Below are 11,727 nucleotides of genomic sequence, written 5' to 3' on the forward strand. Positions count from 1 at the left end.
AATTTGCAAATTCTATTCCTTAATGATTTGAAAATTCCCTTCATAATTAAGAATGTGCCTATTTCATTAGTGCGATACAATCTATTAATTCCATATATCATTTTATTTTATATTTTCAATGAAACATACATATAATAGATCAATTGGAAACAATGATATCTAATGGGTTTCATTAATTTACATCATATTAATATCTTTGTTTTATTTCATAAAATATTTATCTCCATGCATGCTTGTAAGTTCTTTTATACTTTGAGGTGCGTAACAATTTTAGGATTGACCTACAACTCTAAATGTGGGAAAGTTGTAATGGTGCAATCACATATTACCATTTAGTTTGGTGCCCATTTTTATGTAATATTTTGATGCAATTACAAACAAAAGAAATAGCACAATCTCATACTAAGTTGGGCTCATTACCAATCATTCACTTGTCATTCTTTACTCATGTTAAAATTTAGATTTTGGTTAACTCTCAAGAATCTTATCATGTTGAACCAACTTCATACATTTTTCATATGACTATTACTATGCAATTATATTTAAACACATTCAAATATATTTGATATACAATCATTCAAAAAATCAAAGACATTTTATACTCATTTGAATTCCTAAAACATTCACATTATTATAATTAAAGAATCACTTAAAATACACTATTAAAAATTTACTTGAAAATCCTCTAGAACATGTTCATATGTTCTGCTCACTTTTATTATGAATGTAAAGCTAATCCCTAGCAAAATTTTAAAAAATTGAAAAAAACATCGACTTTATAGAATCAATCCCCTAACTATCTACTACCTTTCCATTAGGAGAATGAAATTAAACATATTCATAAGAGAATGTTAGTCAGCTCTGAGAGTTTAACATTTCTAAGTGGAGAGGCTTAAACATCACACAATAAGCTTAGACTTCTAGGCTTAAAAGTGGTAAACACATTTTCTAGGTTTAATATGTTGCTTAATGTCTATGGTCACACTAAGAATACACTTATAGGATTAAAAGTGTTAGACACTCAAAGTTGACTAACACTCTCCAGACTTAATATGTTGCTTAGTGTGTGGTTTAAGGCTGGCCCTTTTAAGTCTAGAAGTGTATTCTTAGTGTGACCACACACATTAAGAAACATATTAAGCCTAAAAAATGTCAATCAACTCTAAGTACTTAACACTTTTAAGCCTAAAAGTGTAAGCTTAATGTATGTGATTTAAGCTATTCCCTAATAAAGACATTCCCGATTTCCATTTTTGAACCATATAATGTTCTTATATTTCTTAATATTATGTTTCTTCAACAAATTACGACAGAATATAATAAAATCATAAACCACAGCAATAATAGTATAAACAAAGATTTCAAGTCTTAAATATAATATACTTAGAAAGACCAAATTTATTTATACATAAACAGTCTCACAGCCTAGATCGTAGGTACTGAAAATAAGGAGAACATAAACAACCAGCGACAGATCTTATTTAAGCTGATATATTTGCCCGTGCAAACTGAGAGGCCTGCGCTGCTGCGGCTTGTGGAGACGTGAGAGCTGCTGCAAACAACGATTTGACTTCTTCCGGACTGTACCCGAAATTCTTGTGTGTATACGAATTGAGCAGAGATGCAGAGGCCTGTTTGACAAGAGTACTGTAGGCATCAGTCTTAGTGTTTTGCAAGGCTTGGAGGAGAGTCATACTGCTTGGGTACATTGAAGACGCCGGTTTCCCGAAAATAGAGCCTATTGTTGACATGGTGGACAAGAAGTTTGGCCATGATCCAAAGTTAGAACTCCAGAAGCTGCATTACAACATGCACCATAAATTAGGGTGGTTGATTTTAAATCATATTAATAGATGAGTATTATCAATGAAATAAATGTGATTTTGTTTGAACAATCAAAATAAATCAATCTTTAAAGTGGGTTGTTGAAGTCTTATCAGATCTACTAAAGAATCAAATGTGATTTCAGATGAATGGCCTAAACAAATCAAAGCTTAAAGTATGTTCTTAAGTCTGGTCGCTATATACAAACAAAGAGCATAAACAACTAGTCTGTTTCTTAATTTTTATTTGGATGGTGCAAAATAACTCCACCCACAATTTCCTTACACATTCTAAGCTTTGATTTGTTTAGATGGTTTCTCTAAAGTCACATTACTCTATGAGTACTACTAAGAAAACAAATGTGATTTCATATGAATGATCAAACAAGCAAAACTTAAAGTTTGTTGTTTAAACCCAATTATTGTTTACAAACATTAGTAATGAATGAGGTTAAACAAGCAGCCTTCCTTTTAATTGGATCGTCCAAAGTAATTGCACTAACAATTTACTCACTATTTGAACAGGCTTAAATGCTGCACTCTAAGTTTTGAGTTATTAAGGTGGTTTATCTAAAATCACACAAGATTTTCCAATCTGACCCGTAGATTAGTACAATTTCAGATGAACTACCGAGACAAGTCAAACCTTAGAATTAGAGACAAAAGAATGCAAGTGGCTTACATAATTGTTTGTTATTTACATTTTAACTTAAACAACACTTTCTAAGATTTGACTTCTATAGATCGTTCATTTGAAATCATATAATAGATGAGTGTTACTAAAGAAACAAATGCGATTTCACATAAACAACCTAAACAAATTAAAAAATTAACGTGTATTGTTTAAGCCCCATCAGTATTTATAGACAGCAATAACGAAAGAGCTTAAACAACCCTCCTGCTTTCTTTTATTTGAAATGTGCAAAATACCTGTAATAACAATTTACTTGAAATTCTAGCAACTTAAAGGAAACACACTAAGTTTTTACTTATTAAGATGGGTCGTGTGAAATCACACGAACATTATCAATCAAATCCACCTATTAATACAATTTTAAATAAAACAGCTAATCCGACCTTAGAATGTATTGTTTAAACCAATTCATCAAACAATTTATTACTTACTCGCAAGTTCCATGCCCTGGGATTGAATGAGTTGGAAAAGGAAAATTTGGAATGGTTGGCATATGATCTGTTGGGCCACCCCCCATCCCGGGAATAATTGGGTAGGAGCCTGAGCCATCTTTTGGACCAGAACCATCGCCTCCTGCGTCTATAGGAGGGTTGCTGGCTCCATCATCTGGAATAGGTCCCGAGTTCGATCCGTAGCCCCCACCTGTTTCGATCCTCAAAGGAGTAGTCTTTTCAATTAGTTTCAGCAATTGCATGCAAAGAAAACGAATTACTATATACTAGGAAACTAACTCATTTTACCTGCAGATGGAAGGCCACCTCCACTGCCATCTACATCGTTATCCCCTTTCTGCTGCCCAAAATTCTTTTGACCTGCAGTACTAGTCAGTGCCTGGGCCGTACTAACACCAGCAGCACTAAAAATTATAAGTGCAAGGCAGGCAATAGCAAATTTGGACGCCATGACTTTTTCTTGAAGCAGTTAAAATCACGCACAACTATCTTGAAGGATGAAATACATGGAGAATACAGAAGGATTATATAAAGCGTTTCATCCAACGCCATTCAATTTAGTTTAGAAGTTTTCAGACATCTGGCTACAATACAATAAAAATGTTTGCAGACTATAATAAAAGCCACAAGCCATGCACAAGCACAGACGTTGCGTTGAATTTTTGCAGTTCAGGGCTTCCATTTTAAATGACATTGTATTCAATGCACTCTTACGTAAGCTTGCCATCATTTGGCAGCCTTCGATTTGCAGTAGGTGAATTTATTGGCTTTCTAATTAAGTGCCGAGGTTAGTAAAACATAAAAATAAGCGATGGCAATATCTTAATGAGGTGTAAATGATAGTGCCTGCCAGTTTCAGCTGGTTTATAAACCCTCATATTGGATGCAACCAAGCCCACGATGCCCCCATTATTCCTTACGTTCGATGATCGTTCTTCAATATGACCACTTGCTGTTCCTATGGCTATAGTCGTCATGAAAAACCTAAACGGAAAATTTGAAGTCCAAAAAGGTAAAATTGAACTATTAGAAATGTGTTATGCTTGCATAGTTTTAGGTTTAATTTTCTTGTTAATAAATTTTTTAAAATAATTAAATTTTATTTAATTAAATTTTATTCAATTAACAAATTGATGGAGTTTGTTGTTTTCAGATATGACACTTTTATGCATACAAATATTTAAAGAAAAAAATTTGAAGTTCAAAAAGATAAAATTGAAATATAAGAAATGAGTCATGATTTACTTAGATTTAAGTTAACGTTGTTTATAATAAATTTCTTAAAATCATATTTTATCTATTTAATTAAAACATTTTTAGTAAATAAATCTTATCAAAAGAGTTCATTATTCTCGTATATGAAACTTTGGTCCTTATTTTCAACTAATACTAGCTACTAGTTATTCTAATAAAAACATAACCTAACTGAAGGAAAACCCATGGCTAGGCTCTTGAAAAAAGCATGTGGTTATTATAAAGAAGAAACTTGAATTCGTGGTAACCCTAAATTACCAGCCAAGTCTTCACATGAAGCCTAGAGCCCATGCATGGCATCCCTGGGAGTGCATCCCAACCTCTAGTAGCTGGTGACCATGTGGAAAGAGTGGGGGACATTTTCAAACTCTAGTTTAAGCTTGAGCCACATAGGAAGAATGGGTAGTCAATGATTCACCTGCATTTTGTAAGAAATCAAAACTGAACCAACGTGCTAAGAGTCTGTAGTGCACTTGAAGATGCATTTCGTCAGTTTATTTGTTCTATGAATTTGGAAATGTCTCAACAAATGCATTGACTACTTCATTCAAATCCTCAAAACTTATACTCTTGATGTATTTAATTCTGATATTATGAGTGTAAATAGATTTTTTCTAATCCCTTCTTTAATTGTCTAAAATATGTAAATTTTGTTTGCATTTTTTATTGCTATACTTTTTGCTACTTCATGTCATTAAGGAAATTTTTCCCTATCTCCTTTTGTTTAAAAAATTATTTTGGTAAACGGTAATCCATTTTATGCTTTCATGGGCTAATGACGCAAGCATAAGATAAATAATTGATTTAATATTAATTATTGTTCAAACATTTGCAAAATCAAGAGGGAACTTAAATATTAAATTTATTTAGGCATTTCAATTTGTGCCCATTGGATTCATGTAGCAAGAAGCCTTGAGAAGGAAATGATAGAGACAAATGGAAGGGATTTTGGGGCAACTCGATGGTCATACGGGAGCCAATTTTTGAGAATAACTGATGAAAATGGTGATATTTTACTTAATTTTCTAAGATGGGTTTGATCCTCTATATATTTAGAGGTGATTTCATATATTGGGCATTCTTATTTGCATATTTTGGTAGAGATTGAAAAAATGCATCCCAACCACTTAATGGCTGAGAAAATTATCGGTGACCCTGCAAAAAAAATTCTACAACTCAGAAGGAGATGTTGGATTGACAATCGACTATGCTTGGAGAATTATAATAAAAAATAATAAGAGTTTTCACTTGACATTCCACTAATCTCAAGGATTTGAAAACTGATTTCTTCACATATGGGATATGCATTTTGGAAGAAGGGAGAGAGGAGTTTTTAGAAACTGGCATCATGAAAAGGAAATTTAGAAAAGGGCTGATGAACAATTCTCATTAGCAAATGTGGGAGTCTCGGCTTTGGAATGGTTGAAGGATGTAATGATCTTTCTCTCCCCTTCCTAAGACAATGCTAGTGATATACCAAGGAAGATAATAGATGTATTCCAAAACATCAACTCAAAGAGAATTAGGGTTAACATCATTGGTACCCCTAAGGTAGATATATTATCTTCAATCATTATGAAGTTCAAAGACTATAATTAGAAAGTGAAGAGGAAAGTGACATAGGCAGGTCAAGAGACAGAAGAAGCATGAGAATCACCAGTGAATGCAGAGGGAGAAGATAGACGATGGGATAGAAGAACAGGAAATGGCCCTCTTGAATTGATTTTATTTTTACATGCTTTAATTTTCATGCATCTCAAAAACTATTTACTCCAGGGAGCTATTTATTTATTGTTAATCTTACTTGAAAGACTTAAGTTTAATCGGTTATTTTCAACAAGACATTATGATTTTAAAATGGTTATGCTAAGTTGTCTATCAATGCTAAACATCAATTTGGCAAACTTTGTGTTGTAATTATTTTATATTTTAGTTACTTTATATGTTCTTCTTGTGTTGAGTGTGGTGCTATTTTAGTAATTTCTTACTGATGAGCATTGTAGTAATTCGAATATTTTATTTAGGCCATTGTTGTGAAATATTTATCTTTGTATAAATGTTGAATGCAATGGTCAATTCAGTTATAGAGAATTTTTATTCTCTCTTCTAATCCCTATCATACTTTGTGATGAGAGTGATACTCTATTAGAAGATTTGGTTTTGTTTTATCATCATTTGAAAACTTACAATAGTTATAATCCTCTGAAATTTTCTAGTTAAAAGATATTCCTTTCAAGTGTGTTGGTTAATAGATTTTCCTTTTACACACTTTGATTCTTTGAATTCTGCATGCCCATAAACAGCATACAAAAACAACCGCCAACAGTTGGATAACTGCTTAAATAGGTAACCTCTGTATACGGGTACAACTCCCCAAGAATAATTTTGAATTAGCTTAAATTACGAGAATTCTCATGCACACTTTTTACAAAAAAGTATTAAAGGAATTTAAGCATTCATATGTCAACACAAAATGAACACTACAATATTTTAAAGTACAGATTTTTTCTTAAAGCTCACAGACTTTCATTCTTCTAATTGGCAAGATAGACAATTTCAAAAGTTTTCTCTTCACACACTCATATACAACACAACAGAAAGATTCAAAATTCCGCAATCGAATCGAATCCTCATAAAGACTCACATTACAATTCATAAACAAACAGATTTATAAAAACGGAAAATGCAGCAACTTTTTTCATAGATAAACTTGCCTTTCTTTTTCAGAGTACATAATATTGCCGAAAAGAAAATAAAGCTTTTTGTTCTATCTTAACCCAAAAATTCTTGGACCTTTTACAAGGATTTTAATCAAGTATATATAGCCGCTAGACTATGATAGTTTGTTACATCTGAACCAGAGTAAAAAAGATTAACTCTTCATGAGAGTTAAAGAAATCTATCTTAAAAAACTAAAAAACGATAACAAAACAGGAAAAACGAAATAAGTCACGAGCAACTGATGCAATCAGCTCTTGCAGATGACGTGGCCTCCACCTGTTTGTCCTATGATGAACGGGTGCTTCAAATATTTCACCACTCCAAGTGAGCTGAGGAGAAGTTGAGAATAAGCTGATAATGTGGAAGACCAATATGTAGAATTCGTTGCTTCCACACTTCTTTCTTTTTGCTTACTTGCACAACCTTACCCTTATGCATCTCAAGATGATCGAAACAAACCACTAACATGGATTCAATTATTTCAATCTTTGAGAAATCCTCTATTGTCAAGGACTTTGCTTCTCAGATTTGTTGCACTTGATCTTTGAAAGCTTGGATCATATCAGATGAGTCCTCAAGCGTCTTCTTATCCTCTTTTAGGAGTTGAAGATCTATGCATTTCATGTCTTTTTGCATAGTATTAGTCAATTCTTTTAACTCCTTTAGAATCTTAATGGATTCCTCATGTCCTTGCTCAATAATTGAATTTCTCCACTCAATATTCTCTTTGCACATGAAAAGTACATTGTCATCAAGACTATGAACCGACTTTTCTACTAAGAAATTCATTACTCCATACCTCTGTGTATCCCTCATTTGCTTCAATACAACCACCCACTTTATTTTCTCTTTTTCCCAAGCAACTATTTCCATTTCTAACTCCTTACTTACAGACTCTGTATTTTCAAACACTTTGACTAGATCAAAAATATAGCTAGTTCCTTGTTGGGCAATTTATTCCAGCCATTCACTGAAGACATCTGCAACCATTCGGCTTCTTTGAACCTGATCAAGTAGTCTCTTGTTCATTGGGGATCTTGGGTCAAACAACAATGGAACTTGAGAAATCATATGAGGGTTAGGATCCTATATAGCATTGATATATTGGACCATTTGCATTATGATTTGCTTCATTTCATTTTTATCATTTTCATCTTTCCAATTTATGGTGAGAATTCTTTTAGTATAAGTCTCCAAGTGCTTAGCATCCGTGGCTCGAGAGGTCACCCCTAAGTCAATCTTTTCAATGAAAAAGTCCTTCTTAGTGATACTCTCTGCATATTTTTCTATTAGGGGTCTAGCCACCTCTGCAATCCAGTATCCTATTTCATCATCCACATCAATCATCACTTCAGTCTTAAGCCTTTTGAACTTTGATGTTCTTCCCAGACATTTACTGACCATGTCGTCCATTGGGATTGAGATGGGAATTACATTCCTTTTCTTGGTAAGAAAAGCACTTAACCATTTGGGAAGAGTAGATGTTTCCCTTGGTAGTGATGATTGTTGGGTAGTAGTGACAATGACCATGGTATTCATAGAATCCTTAGGTTCTTGGATTTATTTTCCTTTACCAAGTGCACCTGTAATGAGATTGTTCTACATTTGAGCATCCATTTCTCCTTGAGTTTATTCCTCAGAATCTAGGTGTACTACAAGTGAACTTGCAAGGAGTTTTTGACTGATTTTCCTACTATGAGATCTGGTGACACGAGCAGAGGCAAAATCTAGAGAAGATTCTCCTAAATTTATAATTTTCGTTTTCTCCATTGTCTGTTTCTCATTACTTGCAAAATCAATAACAATGTTAGAGGGAGAAAGAGATGACTGAGAATTTACACGAGTTCAACCAATTTTTCTATTGTTAGGCACAGATAAGGGCTATTGTCCAAAATGATGATCTTTCAGCCATCTTTTTGTCTGTTTGATCACATTGAAGGTTATGGCTTGAATGTTATCATCCCCTTTCCTATCCCAATTAACCTCTGGAATAGGTTGCCCCTGTATCCTCTCATCGAACTTAGGATTTACAACTTTTTCACCTTCATCTCCTGCACATAAGAAACATTCATGGACAAACCTATGATCACAATTTATTGAACCGCGAACCTTTGCCACAACCTTCTTCAAACTTAAAATTCATCACCACAGTTCTCCTACTAGTCTTCCAGCTAAGGTTCATGACAAAATCCATCATCAACATTTAAGTTCTCTATAGAAAACCTTCGACTCTCAAATTTATATCTAGCAACATATAACTATAGATTGAACTTCTTGAATTCAAGTTCAAGGTTCAAGGCATCTGAAATTGATCTACAACTATAGTATCCAAGCTCTGCTGGAAAGACCACCCTAGACTTTCCTCCACTTCTCTTATCAATATAAGCTAGCTGTCGACTGAGTTCAATTAAAACATAGCTATCCAAAGCATATCTAGGTAACCTAAAAGGTTCACCCTGAAAGCCGCCAACTCTAATATATGTGAATTGAGCAAATTGGATAAAGAAAATGTTGTAAATACCAATAAATTCCATTGCTTCTATCGACAATCTCCTATTTGTGTTACCTTGCAACTCATGAACTAATGTTCCTACAAAAATGTCATTCCATCTCATGAAATTTTCTGCATATCTCTGCTCCTGTAGGTGAGGATAGTATTCATATACCCTTATTCCATCAATCTAGGGTTCATGATGTAAGCCATTCCAATCTCAGGTGTAAGCAAATATATAAAACAAGTATGAAGACATATAGAAACCACTCATTCCTGCAAATTTATTGAAACTCTCATACAATATCTCTACAACAACTTGTCCCCAATCTAGGTAGGTGCTTCCGTTGAACATGACTTTGATGTACAAATACATCCAGTCTTCCCAGTAAAAGGCATTGACATTTCCTTTCAATGTATTCAACAAAACAACAATATCTCGTACCTCTATTAAGAAGTTCTCTCTAGTGAGTGGCCCTAGTAATCTGGAATGTCCCTTTTGAATTTTCAATAATCAGTTCCTGGTAATCACACTTTTATAAGTGCTCTTCTTCTTAGAAAAGGAGTATGAAGTGCCAATGATCCAGTCTTCATATGGCTCCTTATGAGGAATACCTATAGCTACCATTATAGTCTCCCTATCTATCTTCAACAACACTTTATCATTAATGTCCCCGATACACCTATGTTGTGCATGATACTAGTTCATACATTCCAAAACTAGCTTCGGGCATGATGCAGTGATGGGAAATGCAATAGCCTCAACCAAACCACTCCTCACAATCTTCTTCAACATAGAATTTTGGGCTGGGTTCTTAACTCTCTCAAGAAAATTAGAGAGGTCTGCTTGTGCTAATGAAGTGTCCCCCATCTCAAGAAGTGAACTAACTAAGCAAGAAGTGTGCCCCAATTTTGTCAGAGTTGGCCTCATAATGGCCCCTCTCATATTTATCAAACAATTTTAGGAATGAAATGAATTCTTCTACACAACAAAGGGAACGAACAACATCTAGCTTCCAGAACAAGTAAATACAATATAAGAGAGAACAATTGAAACTAACCTGAACTCGACAGGAAATCCTTGGAAACCATCTGAATGCAGATACAATACCTCTAACTTTTCTCGCTTTCACGACTATTGAGAAGGTACTAGAAAGATTGCAATCTTTTGCAACAAAAATAGACAAAATCACACTCAAATCCTAGCTAGTTGTACTAATTAAGTAAGCTTGTGTGAGTTGACACTTGATTTGATGTATAACCGACATGCATTCATTCCATCACATAACACACGAATTACCATGATTGCTTGCCATAATTAGAAACTAACATTTCAAACTTCCCATAATATTCTCCTTTCCTGCCGCCATTTTCCCTCCATTATGCACACACCATTTCCTAAATGAAGTCACGAACTATGAATTTTAAACTTTAAACTTTGAACTTTGAACCAAGAATCGAAAGGTCCAAAGGTTCAAGTTCAATATTTGAGAAATAACACAGGACAACACATAAAATAGTCTCCACGACAAAACATAGGATAATGAATGAGCAAAGTAATAACCAACACATGATCAACTTTGAACCTTGAACCTTGAACCTTGAACCAAAAGGATTCAAAGGTTCAAGTTCAATACAAATTTCAACAAAGCGCTCATTGTTACCATAAAACAAAGTCGTGAAGAAAACTTTTTAAAGTGCACTTTGAACTTGAACTTTGAACTAAGAAAAGGTTCAATAACTTGGGTTCAAAGGGAAGAAATACATGACCGAAAAGGAAAATAAACATCAAGGGGTGACCTTTGAATTGAAATTTTAATGAAAGTAGGGACGACTAATAGAGTGATTTTTGGTTAAAAGAACACTAGGAATTTATTCATTATATATGTTTAGAAGGTAGTTGTGCCATGTAACAGAGCTAGAGAGTAGGTATAGAAGGTCATCATACCTATCTCAATTGTTTGGTCATCTTTTTATGTATTTGGCTGTTAGAATATAGAGATAGGTAGAAAATTTTGTCACCCAATAGATTTTTGGCAACTCTAGTGGTTAAAGAACATTTATGAATAGGAAGAACAATGCAGTTTCCTATCCCATTTTGAATGAAAATGGTGTTGCCTCATGAAAGTAGATTCCCTATTCAATAACTAGACCTAGGTTGGCAAGACAACCAAGATAATATTGTCTCTAGTTTAAACACAGTTGCTTGTAGGTGTGGAATAAATGTGGGTGAGTACATGCATGTCTAATTTTTACTAAAAGAAGGAGAATAATTGGCCCAAAAACCTAAGG

The 11,727-nt window shown here is 33.9% G+C and overlaps 1 protein-coding gene across 1 annotated transcript; it reads right to left on the reverse strand.

The window, feature by feature from the left end:
• Positions 1–1,481: 1,481 nt before the first annotated feature.
• On the reverse strand, positions 1,482–3,420 carry LOC131078771 (protodermal factor 1). Its single transcript, XM_058016534.1, has 3 exons — positions 3,258–3,420; positions 2,949–3,159; positions 1,482–1,797 (listed from the first exon to the last, which is right to left on the reverse strand). Exons 1-3 carry the CDS (start codon positions 3,418–3,420, stop codon positions 1,482–1,484), a joined length of 690 nt encoding a protein of 229 aa, XP_057872517.1.
• Positions 3,421–11,727: the final 8,307 nt, after the last annotated feature.

This window comes from Cryptomeria japonica, chromosome 7 (assembly GCF_030272615.1).
Source record: "Cryptomeria japonica chromosome 7, Sugi_1.0, whole genome shotgun sequence".
NCBI lineage: Eukaryota > Viridiplantae > Streptophyta > Pinopsida > Cupressales > Cupressaceae > Cryptomeria > Cryptomeria japonica.